The sequence below is a fragment of the Poecilia formosa genome, unplaced genomic scaffold (assembly GCF_000485575.1).
Source record: "Poecilia formosa unplaced genomic scaffold, Poecilia_formosa-5.1.2 Scaffold149, whole genome shotgun sequence".
Taxonomy (NCBI): domain Eukaryota; kingdom Metazoa; phylum Chordata; class Actinopteri; order Cyprinodontiformes; family Poeciliidae; genus Poecilia; species Poecilia formosa.
This window is the reverse complement of record NW_006800088.1, coordinates 1,429,300-1,442,202: the sequence shown is the minus strand read 5'-3', so window position 1 is coordinate 1,442,202 and position 12,903 is coordinate 1,429,300. Positions and strand designations below refer to the sequence as shown.

Sequence of the window (12,903 nt, the reverse complement as noted above, 5' to 3'; positions counted from 1 at the left end):
CTGCTCAGCGTCACACTTCGGCAGCTTCCGGAGTCGTTCGGCTTGTCCGGAACGCTAAAAAAAATAAAGTGGCAGGGCTCAGCAGTCCCGAGCCGTGGGATTTGTCAAGGTTTATTCAGAAAAGGTGACTTTATTAGGATTTATACTGCTTTACGGAAATGACCAATAAATAACACCCTTATTAACAAAATTTGAATAAGACGTAAAATACACATTTAAATATAAATTCTTCTAAGAAAACACGTTTGTTTTTGTTTCAAAATTCTTTCTGTATTCTGAACAGAAATACAAAAGACATACAGCAAATGTAGTGTTCGAAAAAGAGGGTTTCTTATCGATGAAAAAACCTGTAAAAAAAGAAAAATTGCCATACCTGTATTATGTAAAATATTGATTTAAAAAAAAGACATTGTAGCATTGCAATCCACTGCTCAAGTATTCCAGATGAAGGATTTGCATATATAAAAATGAAGCGAATCAAAATCATACAAACAAGAATGTCCAGAACAAAAAGGGTTAACAATATGGTTATAACTATCGATCAAAATGCTCAAACATAAAACTAGGGAAGCAGATAGTTTTTATGCAATACTTCAGGATACCACAAGGTGGCGCGGGTGAACAAGACAATAAAATCACAGCCCTTAAGAAAAACAAAACCTATGAAAACCCTGCTGATTCGGATCAGATATTGCAGAAAAAAGTCAAGTTGTATAAATGACTATTTAAAATAATCTTGGGGAAAAAAAGTTAAAACTATATTCTAAGTTTAAGCCCTTTTGTGCTGACTTCGTTTAGTTGCATAAATTAGTAGCTAGCATGTATAAGATGTGCCATAAAGTACTCAGAATGACGATTAGTGTAAGCATACAGATACTAGTGTTCAAAAACACGTCTGTTCTTTTTTGTTTTTTTAGGTCTAATGACAAAGTGTGATTTATGCTGCAGTTTTCACTGAGTCAGGTCAACGTCACATTGACCATTGCAACAGTCAGGTTTTAGATGTAAAAAATGTACACATCCTGAAGTGAAATAAGGTCTCAGCCTGGCTGCTTAAATCTACTGAAGTACGAATCACTGGTAGGCATCTTAGAAGAAAGAAGATTAAACACAAAGCAGAAGTCATGCGAAGGTGCACATCCAAACGAGACGTGTTCCAACAGGTGAACTCGGTCAGCAGGTTCCTTATACTTCCACATCACTGTGGGAAAGAACAGGATTAGGTAATTTCTCACTGAACCACCATTAGTCATTCTCTGGCATTCAGTGACTTCTCAGAAACTGTGATAACCTGCATAACGGTGAACCGAAGAATGTGTCGAGTGATGCATCTTGCAAATGTGGGAATCGTGAGCACTGCCTTTGCTCTCTAATGGAAACGGACCTACTACTGCTCCACGTGTCAAGACGTAGGTAAACTTTCCTTTCAGTGCTTGCTTTGAAATACAAAAGTCAACATGCTTTCAGAGCGATGGGGGGGAAAAAAAGGAAAAAGGAAAAGGCCCATCGGGTATCATTGTACAAAGGAAGGCCAGAACCGGAATAAAAGGCCTTCTTTTTGGACTATTTTCGGAGCAGGGGCTTGCTAAATAAATAGAGGAAGGAAGAGAAACAGCTATCATGTGTGAGGAAAAGGAAATGTGGCAAGCGCATTAAAGCAAAGCTCCCAAAATAACAGGTCCACAAGGACTGCTTCAACCTCACAGGGATTTCAATATTCAATAAGTTAACACTTAAAAAAAAAAAAAAGAAGAAACAAGAGTGTCTGCCATCAAAGCAAAAACGTCAGTATACAAACGGACATAAAAAGAAAAAAAAAGAAAAAAACACACGCACACACTCTTTGTAGAAAGACTCAATGCAATAAAAAAAAAAACCCAGCTGAGCAACAGCTGCAGTGTGGATAAACACGTGGTTCAGGGTATGGCTTCCCCTCACAGACGAAGGTACGGAAATATAATAGTTTAAAGACAAATAAGGCATTTCAACACTAAAATACAGGTGTAGTGTTTGTACAAGCGAAATGAAATATCACGATGATATTCCAGCCAGACGCTGCAGCAGAGTGGAGAAGCCGGCGGCTTGCTGGTAGAGCTCGGTGACGCGGTCCATCATCTCCTGGGTGGCGGTCGTCGACGGGTAGTTTTGTGCTGCTCCCTTCGTCGCCACAACGACCGCCTTCAGCACCTGGCAGAGCCTCCCTCCGGAAGTGGTGATCTGAAACGGAGGAAGGAGGCGACGTTTGCTCCGGTTCGGTTCGGTTCGAGCGTTTTTACAACGGGAAGATTCGGAAGAGAGGGAGCCTACCTTGGCCCGGAGGTCGGCGGAGGTCAGGAGGCGAGACAGAGTGTCCCCGATGAACACCAGCTTGTGCGCGGTCACAATGAGGCTCTTCCCCCTGGCGACGAAGATGCGCGGCGGCTGGTTGCCGTGCACGCTGCTGTCGAGCACGTCGATGGCGTCGGCGAGGCAGGAGAGGTGGGCGAAGCTCTGAGAGGAGTAGAAGGAGAGAAGCTCCGAGTCCTCCAGGGAGAGGGTCACCGGCAGAGGAGGCGAGGGAGTCAGCTGCACGGGGGAAACGCAACGGTGAGGGGTGGAAACGAGAGACACGGACGAGAAGACTTCAACTCGCTATGTCTCGAGAGAGTATTTACACTCTTTCAAGTTTTTTGCATTGCTTCTGCAAACTTGAATGCATTTTTAAGGCTCTTTTTTTCATATATATATGAAGTAGAACAAACATGATGCATAGGGTTTTCAAAGTTTTACAAATAATCCGAGGAGAGTACCGATCAGTAGGCGTGTACCAATAATTTGGGAAACTGGTCGATACTTTGATGATTTATATTTAGCGACTTTGCAGGTCAGGCTTTTTAAAGATAATGGTGCATCGATATCAACCAAAGCATTCGAGCAGGACAACAACCCCAGACATACAGAAACACCTTTAATGAAAAAGTTTAGATCAAAGCACATTTATGTGCTGGTATGGGCAAAATACCAGCACATAAACATGATTGAGAAAATGGGGCAGGACTTGAAAATCAATGTCTCTGGCACTCTCTGAGGTTGAGCTATTTTACAAATTAGCACAGGCAAAGATTTCAGTCTCTAGACTGCAAACAAACAACAGAGACGCTCCGTAAAACGTGCTATTAAAACAACATGCCACACTTATAAGATTTTCATCAGTGAGAATTTTACAAACGGGTATTATATTCCTTCCACATGCGCTATCCTGTTTTGTTCCATTACATAAAATTCTATTCAAATAAATTAAAGTTTACGGTTTTTACTTGGCAAAATGTGGATAAATTAAGGCCATTCCAGATTTCAATAAATTGTTGGAACATATGATTTGGGGAAAGAGCAATGAAGAAATAAAAACAACCCTAATGAGAGTCCAGACTGAGCCACAAAAAAGGCTATTACCATTGTCTTCTTACTTTTATACCTTTTCTTGGTCGTTTAGTCAACCAAGGTGTGAAAAAAGAGAGAAATGATTATAACATCTAAAACAACCACAGCAGAGGACACAACAAAAACGAAAAGGCAGCACAGATTCAGATTCCAGTGTGGAAACAGCAGCCCAGAAAATGATCCATCCCTAAACAAGGTCATACGACACAGTCCCAATTATTTCTCAAAATTATAGCACAAGTACTATTATTTAAGGCACACTCAGTTATTGGGACCTGCCTTAAAGTGTAGGACAACTCCACGGTTTGAAAAGTCGGAGTGAAGCGCACAACTCGGCGCAGTATATCAAAAACAAGAGACGCTGCTGAAGGAAGGACTGTGCTTTCTGGCACTTATTGTCCTACGGCCTCCTTACTATGTGAGGCCAGATTGTTGGGACTCACAAGCGGACTCTTGTTTTTCGTCTGAGCCGCGATGACAAGGGAACCCTGCAAGGAGCAGGAAAAATGCAGACTGCTGCACAGAAGACGTGACTTCAGTTTGGTGCAGCACAACAAGACCTCAGAGTCTGACGCTGGAGTGACTAATTACGGTTTCTAATGTCTGTGTGTACACTTTCGACAGCGATCGACAGGGCTGCGAAGGCCAGCGCGAAGCAAAGCGAGTCTTCGCGCGCTGCATTGGGAGGCAAACGGCTACAGCTAGCTGGATTAATGAGTCACAGTGCTTACTAGTGAACAGAGCGCACTGTCAACTCAGAGTGAATAAGTGACTTATCCGAGTGGAGCTGCTGTTTGCGCATAAATCATCTGTGACCGCAGGCAGAGGGAGCGTGGTACCGTCATGGGAAAAAAGACAGAAAGTGCACTCCAGCTTTAAAAGTTTTACATATCAAGTCATAATAAAAAAAAATCTTCAAGTGAATAAAATCTACTCTCAACTGCACAAAGACACAATAGATCCTACACTTTCGAAATGCAAGGGGAAAATAAAAATTATAGCACAGAGTAGAAGGAAACACGAGGAAAAGAAAAGGGCACCTCTGCTGCTTCCATAATTTATTTTTTTTTTAAAAAGGGAAAGTTGTATCCAGGTCTTGCTGATCAGCTGCAGGTGTGGTTGCCTCTATAAAAACAGCAGCATTGGCAGTTTGTCAACACAGCGCGAAGGTGGAAAGTTGTCAACAGTGACTTCACCAAAGCACCTGTTGCTGGCCATCAATCTGCGGGAAGACCTACAACATTTAAAGTCCTTTACTCCCACAGTGAGAAAGATTTTTTTTTCTCAAGCGGGGAAACACTTGAGACCAATCTTCCACGGACTGCATTTCCCAGGAAATTCACCCCGAGCTCTGACTTTGCTACGCTCTCTGGATCCGCAGGCCGGAGTTGGTACGTTGAAGTATGACATTGAAAAAAAAAAGATTTGCTGAAAGCAGAAAGTTTATTCTTTCTAAAGAATATGACAGAATGACTCCAACATTCCTTCTGGAACAATGCGTTTCTGACAGAAGAGACCAAAGACAAGATCTTTGGGCATAATGCACCATCCTATCCAAACTAAACAAGCATAAGAGGGCAACGATCCATACCCACCGTCAAGCGCACTAGTGGAGGGGTTTTGATTTGAGCTTGTATCTTCTGGTCATTGAGTCACCTATGAACTCTGCTCCATGCCAAAGTTCTACAGTCAAGCATGAGGCCAGCAAAGGGAGTTTGTCCAAAGTGGGTCGTGCAACAGGGGACTCACACTAAACATCACTGCAAATATACAACAGAGGGGCTAAAAAAGAACATAATTAAGGTTTTCTAGTGAATGAGTCAAAGTCTAGACCTAAACGTGACTGTTATGCAGCGGTGAGAACTCAAGAGAGAGAGTTCGCAGTTAACAACTAATTTGCAATATTTCTCTAATTGCCATGACTTAGTGAAGACCAAAAGACTTTTTCAATTAGTAAAACCACAACCGAACCACAGCGTACTTCCTTGTTCCACAGGACTGCATGTGGAGGTGATTAACATTGTGGAAATTACTCACCCTTTGTTCTCCGGTGAAAGTTTGTCCGTTCTCAGAGAGGACATCGGGAAGAAGATCTGGTTTACCCTGGCATGAGGAACAAAGAACCGTCAGTGGTGACCATGAATACTTCTTCGCTCATAAACAGTGACCGTTGGACTGACCTGCAACTTGACATATCCAACACTGTCTCCTGAAGGAACCGGGGCTGGGATTGGGGTCAAGCCAATCCCTGCATACTCGTTGCTAGGGTCCTCTTCTCCGTTAACGGGGCCCATCGTTAGGGTGACGCAGGCCGGAGATGGAGTCAAAGGAAACATAGGCTGAGGGGTGGGAGGAAGGGGCCGTTCTTGGATCCAGCTGCCTTTACGAGAACCCATTCCACCGCCGCATGACTTCCCATCAGGCACCGGGAGCGCTGGCAAGGGCCTGCGAGACAGAGATTCCTGGGAAGACAGACGAGGTCGCCCTTGAGCCTGCAGGAGGAGGGCGGACTCCTCTAGAGAGCGCTGGACCAGCGATAAGAGCCCCTCGTTTGGAGGAGCGTTCCCGATGGCGGACAACGCCGGAAGCACGTCCGAAAGCCGAACCCAGGCTTGCTGGAGAGGCGGCGGTGGGTCACCTGCGTGGCTGGCCTTCCAGGTGGACAGGATCTCAGCCAGAGACGTAGCCAGGTCCCGCGAGGACAGGGACGAGGCGGTGCCCAGCAGCGAGTGGACGAGGTTCAACAGCGAAGCTTTCCACTGGACGTCGCCGGAGCCGTTGCTGGAAACAGAGTGGCGGCGAGTGGAGGCGGAGGAGGACGACGAGCACGAATGGGGAAGCATTTCAATGGTCAGGGAGGGCATGTCGTAGATCCCACAGTCAACCTCAGTGGAGTCTTGTTTCTGATCTCCGCCGCTGGCTCGCTTGTCGGGTCCCGGGACAAAACAGACCTGTCCAACGTGCGAGATGTCCTCAGTGGGGAGGCTGCCGGTGGACTCAGCCAGCACCAGAGGGACACCTGGAAGAGTGGGGACACTGTAGACTTCGTCCTCGTCTTCTTCAGGCTTTATGTCTGCCGCGGGTTTGATCAGAGTGATTGTGGGGACGTCATAGACCTACAAGTGGCGAAAGCAACACATTTTCACCAAATTCATATTCCTTTTACTTTGCAACTGTGGAAATGAGGAAAAGTTAAATGAAAATTCTCGGAGAATGTGATAGGATGATGTTTTCTCTCAAACAATATGCATTTGAGAACTTCTTACCAACACCACTAAGAAAATAAATCTGCTGGTGAGAAAAATACATAAAAGAAAGCAGCAACAATCTGGTTATACAAGTGTGCACACCCTCAATCTAAAACTTTAATAGGAGTCTATCTGCAGGCCACATCCTCACTAGGCAATATTTCCTCTCTAAGCCCTGTAAGCATCCCCTAAATCTATCAGACTCTGCGGCTATGTCTTGCCGCAGCCTCTTCACGGTACTCCTTAGACTTTGTGTTAAATTCAGATCTGGATCATTGTCGGGTCGTTCTGACATTTTTCTCCTGGTGAGGTCATTCTGGTGTTGATTATCGTCTCGTTATCCAAGCAGATATCTGAATGCTCAGTCAAAACTGAATTGTATCCATTTGAGGAAAAGTTGCCCCATTAGTACGTTTGTTTGTGTTGTTCCAGAGACAAAGTTTTGCTATCTGACCATAACACATTAAACCACATTGTTTTGGACTGTTTTAGCCACGTAAGCCTGGATGTAACGTTCTTAGTCCGGACATATGGAGAGCAGAGGTGATTGCTGTCACCTGTAAGTGATGGCTGTGAAGCACAGCCATCACTTACAAGATGTTCCTGGTTGCTCCTGGTTATAAAACTGTTTAAAATTGATGTGAGCGGGTCTTTATTTATCGCCGCTCAGCAGATACTTTTGAACAATGAGCTCCTTTAAGCTTATGTAACCTGTCTGTACACCATGGGTTTGACAAAAGGATACAAGACAGTGCTGAACTTTATTTCAGGTTAACCACATGCACTATACCCGAGGGCAGCTGTGAACTCAGGAAGGTTGAGAGATAAAATAAAATCAAAAAGTGCGTCAACAAAGTGTTAACTTAAGTGGACGCACATTTATGCAATCAAATAATTGTTTTTTTTTTGTTGTTGTTGTTGTCTTTTAACCTTTTTCCCTCCCAACAGATTTTGTTGTTTTTAGTTGAATTGTACGGGAACACAACCATGAGAAGTGGAAAGGTTTTAGAATATTGCTATTTTAATTTACTTCACCAAAACTCACCCTAACTGCACTTTTAGATGGAGCTTGTGCCGTTAAATGAGTAAAATACTGCACTTTTGATTATCAAAAAGTCTAGAATAAAATTGAAATGAGCAAAAAGAAAAAAAGGAAATCACACAAAGATCAGCAAATATATACAGCATTTGGAATTACTGACCTATTTAATTATTGACCACTCATTTTTGTACACCCAATAACAGCAAGAAACTGTGTCTGTAATTGCATTTGGGACCAGGGAGGATCAGGACAAAAGGGGAAAAACAGTCCAACAGCTGGCACACATTCTAAGCTAAGATTAAAGGGGAGGCCACTGTGGTCAGGGTGGTGGTAGTGCTGGTGGTGGGACAACCGTAGAACGGCCCTCACACATGGGTGTGACTGGGAGAAAATAGTAACAACATTTGGACTGGATAGACAGGCTTCCCCAGCCGACAGAGACAGGTGTGGCCCCGCCTTGGAGGGGGGCAGGGAGGCAGACTAATGGTGGTATGTGGGAAGAAATAGTGACAGGGTATGTGATAGTTATCTCTCGCATTCACGACCCACTGAGCTTGTATAGACATGAATTCCAGAGTAATACCGCAGCTTACAATAATTTCTAAACTAATGACTTCAACGAATGTCACAAAACTATCAGGATTACGTATACAGCAGTTGCATTCGCAGCCCCTGTAAAACTCAGCCGATCGAAGCAATTCCTTCACGAACCATTTCCAAGCTAGTTAAACTGTTGTTCTAAATCAAAAGAAAAGTGGCAAAGTTATAGGAAACCCCCAAAATTGAGAGTAGCCCAGTTTTATACAACACTTTCTATAGTTTTTTTAAGTTTGAACAGGACCTGATTACTTATGTTGTGATCTCTGGTCTGGTAACGATTCGAAATGTTAGTTGTTGGGATGCACCGATCAGTCAGAGACCGGGATTGGAATCAGACGATTTTTTTATTCTTCAATTAACCAGAATTTATTAAAAAAGAAACTGAAAATGCCAGGTCAGGTTTTGAAGAAAACTGGTATTTGCCGATAAATAACCTAATTGGTGCATCACAAATTGCTTGACGTCGTACAGTTGGAAAGTCACAAAACAACTGGCATTTCCTCATTTTTGTGGTGCAAACAGGTGTTAGCCGTGCAGGGCAATGGCATATTTTCCTCTATTCTATGTATTTAAAACACAGAAGGAACTTGCTCACATATAGAAATTGCACAATGCTATTATTGTTATTAAATAAAACAAAAAAAAAATCAGACGTGCAAATAAATAACTTACTCCTGCGAAATAGACAATGTTTTCCATGAGCGGCAGCCATATTTAATCTGAACTCTGAGCTGTGGAGTAGCTCTGACTTTCCACTTCAGAATTTTATGTAATTACAGAAAGTATCAAATGTCTCTTTGGGGATGTTGGATATATGGCAAATAAAATTAAGGAATCGTTGCTTTTTGAGGGTAGTTTAGTGGACAGTTGGAAACTTGGTCAAGGTTTCCTTAAGGTGTAGACTGGTCTCAGATTCTCAGTAAAAACCAGGATTTTATGGTATAATGTTATTCACAATTGCTTAGCATATTGTTAAATCATACTTTATCTGATTACATGCTTCACAATCACGTGTACTGAAATGTTTTAAAAAACAGCAAAGTTTGTCTGTCTTAGTGCACCAGTTTTCTTTCAGTTCACTCATTTGCAGTGTGTAGCAACAGATACGGAAGGGGCTGAGAGTTCAATGCAGCTTTAGAAACTTCCAGTTATTCTCAATACTTACTCTGGGGGTCTCACTAAAATAACTTAAAACCATGAGATGATAGAAAAATTGGCTTTGACTTTTCCTTAAACGGCCGTTGGGGCATTCTACAGTTGGAGGTAAGGGTAAGGATTATTAACAGGATTTAACAGAAGATTTTAGTCGCATTTTCGGATTCTTTAAAAACATCAAAGCTATTTCATGTCTTTTAAGACACATACCAGAAATTAAATGCTTGCTTTACCTCTGTCTCAGGGTCAGCTTGTGATTGGACGCTGCGCGGGGTGTCATAAATGCCATCGACATCCGCTACGCGAGTAGATTGGATCGGCTGCTGCCACCTGACACTTGGAGGGGTGTCATACACCTAACATGGCAGCACAGGACAACATCAAGCTGTATGAGATCATTCATCATAAAAACTGATGTAAGGTACAAAAGTAAGTTTAAAGACATGTTACCTGGTCATCTGCAGCATCCGAGTAATCCTGCTTTTCTCCAGTTTTGTTCGGCACTCCGCCGCTTCTATCCAGGCCGTTGCTCATCTTTTCTCCATTACCCTGGGGAGTTCTGATTTGCTTGTCCTCTGGTTGCAGCTGGCCTGCGGGACTTGCCTGAGCCATCGGTTTGGGGATGGAGGCAACTGATTGAGGTGTTGCTTGCTGTGCTTCTTTCCTGGTGACCCCTCTCACAGGAGGGGCTGGTGGAGGAGGTTTGCGGGCAAAGTTTGGCGATCCCGGAGCCCTAACTTGCCCTGCTCTGATTGAAAAAGAGGATCCCCGGTGACTAGCCGCACCGGGTTTGCCCCTTCCAGCTGCAGAGTTTGGGGGAAGACCCTTGAGCAAGGTTCGGGGAGATGCTTGGGGAGAGGTTAGCGAAGATGGGTGTTGGTGAGCCAGAACTGTGGCGGGTGGCCGATGTAGGTTTGACCCGACAGGGGTTGGTGTTTGGTAAACCCCAGGTGTGTCCTGACTTGCTTTGGGCTGTGGTGTAACACTGATCCCAGAGGTGCCGTTAGCGCAGAGAGTACTGCTCACACCACCACCTGTTGGGGACTGGTAAACATCATCGCTTGCAAGCGGCGTCCCTTTGGGCACCAAGTAACAGTCGTCTGAATGTCCTACTGTTGGCTTGTCTCTCGGAACAAGGTATGTAGTGTCTTCTGGTTCATCGGTAGCCCTTGGGACGCCACTGGGAGAAAGGTAAACAGATTCTGAAGCCAGGAGAACTCCAGGCTGCCTGGCATGCGGAGCTGCAGAAGGCATGGGACTTAGTGGCTTCTGGTAAAGAGTTCCAGACATTTCTGAACCACGCCCCCTTAAAGACGGAGATCGCGGCCGTCCTGTCACACCAATATCCCAGTCCGGTCTGGGGCGAGTGCCAGAACTCGAGTGTGAGCGCGGACGGCCGGCCTCCACTCTGCGTAGTTCTCCAGTCCGAGTCGCGACTCCCCCGCCTCGACCTTCGCCTGTGGCAGATGGCGACAGGTATACTCCGTCAGCAACGTCCGTGCTTTCGCCGAAAGCAGTCCGAGCCAAAGGAAGGCCAGGGGATAGGTACACAGAGTCTTCCTTCGGTCCGGGACCAGGCTCAGAGCCTGGCGGCGGAGCGGTCTCCAAAATTTTGAGGCGATTGGCGGGAACAATGCCCTGTTTGCCATGCAGGGAGCACTGCCACCAGCCTGGCCCGCCAGTCTTCTCTTGATCCAGAACCATCAAGATGTCGCCCTTTCGGAAAGCCAGTTCCTCAGGGCTTTCTGCTGTGTTGTCATACAGGGCTTTAGCCAAAACCGTCTAGAAAAAGAAGAGGATTGACAGTGGGGACTTTGAATACTTACTAATTCACTAATTTAAACACCAAATAGAAAATGAAAAAGAACTGTAGTCTGCAGTATACGGTTACACCTGTTTGTCCTGTCTCACATGTTTACACCACAAGCGGTAGTGAGCAGTAGTTGATTGTGTCACCATATTTTGCTTGTTTCATACCGGACTTTTAAGAGAGTAAATTTTGAGTGCATTTATTACCTTTCATAACCGTTAATATTTGTTTATATTCCTTCAATGTCTGCTGTAAGGAAACGTTATTTGACTCCAGATTGAAATTTATTTTGTTGTGATCTGGGGTTATAAGCTCTCAGAATTCAAATGAATCCCAACTACAATCTACAGGCTAATTAAGGCAAATGAAATATATTCAATGTAAATATAAAAAATATTCAATTCAACCACTTGTATGATCATTTCAGCATGAGAGATGTACCAAGAAATTGTTAACCAAAGTTTTTTAGTTTTTGTTTGTTTGTTTGCAGAGTTAGACATTTAATGGGAACAAAAAATAGCCGTCAATTTGCATCTGTCTTGGGAACATTTGGTCATATTGATGAAGGAAAGATTTGACTTGGAGCCAAGTGTTGTGGGTAAAAACATTTGTCTGTTGGAATCTCAGTGCGAATTCACACAACATCCTCGAACCGCACTAATTGCCAACAGAAGTGTCTGAATACGGTTCAAAAGGTCAATCCCAAATCTCTTTGCCCTCGTTTTAAATTAGTGATAATTATTTAATTTTAAGTGGAGAAGTAACCCAGAGTCATATTGACATGGTACTGCCAAGTCATAAAGAGTTTGTTGATTGTTTAGAGCCATTAAATGAGGAGAAATGACACTGAATAGTGAAGAGTTCAGAACATCTGAATGAAAAGGGAGGAGAATTGGTGGACCACAAAGCACAGAAATATACACACACACACACACACACACACACACACACACACACACAGAAAATCCAAATCTCAAAATCCCCAGCTGGGTCAGTAATGATGGCCAAAAGAGAACGAAGGGAAGCAGTCGGAGGTGGATCAATGATCAAATGGACACGGGAGCTTAATGTTAATGAGCAAGATGAGAGGGAGGGGGAGGGGATGAGAGGCACATCTGTCCCTGGCTGTTTAGGGTTTAATTGCCAACCCAAAGCCAGAGAGTCAGACCCCCTTTCATTTTCTAAACCAAACCCCCATCAGGGACAGAGAGGCTCCAATGAGCCATGAGGGAGCTCCCCTCCCTCCCTCAAAACAGTAATGGAGGCAATAAGGATCCTCATTAAAAAATATAGTGAAAATCTACAACAGCTAGAAAGTGGCCGTCATGTTTCAGCTTATGTCAGTCATTTATAATCTCATCTGTCCACCACAGAAAGATTGGCATTTTTTATTTATTATTTTTTAAATAAATCCATGCACATAGAAAGGAAATACGTGTACTTACAGAGACAGACATGACTCCAAACTCATTAGATATTTCTCTGAGAAACTGTGAAACTAAGTGCTCCGATCGCTCAGCCCATCCGTGCAGATCAGATCAGATCTGCAGAGATTTTTGTCGGATGTGTTGACGGGCAGCAGCAGGGAGACTGGCTGCCGAGGCACAGCTGGCTCTGGACGGGACTCA

General features: G+C 44.0%; 1 protein-coding gene across 1 annotated transcript; it reads right to left on the bottom strand.

Annotated features, from left to right (window-relative positions):
* Positions 1–110: 110 nt before the first annotated feature.
* Positions 111–12,804, bottom strand: efs (embryonal Fyn-associated substrate). The gene is made up of 7 exons (XM_007563672.2): positions 12,721–12,804; positions 9,916–11,247; positions 9,699–9,821; positions 5,601–6,536; positions 5,458–5,523; positions 2,308–2,565; positions 111–2,217 (listed from the first exon to the last, which is right to left on the bottom strand). Exons 1-7 carry the CDS (start codon positions 12,730–12,732, stop codon positions 2,032–2,034), a joined length of 2,913 nt encoding a protein of 970 aa, XP_007563734.1. The 5' UTR covers positions 12,733–12,804; the 3' UTR covers positions 111–2,031.
* Between the last annotated feature and the right edge of the window lie 99 nt (positions 12,805–12,903).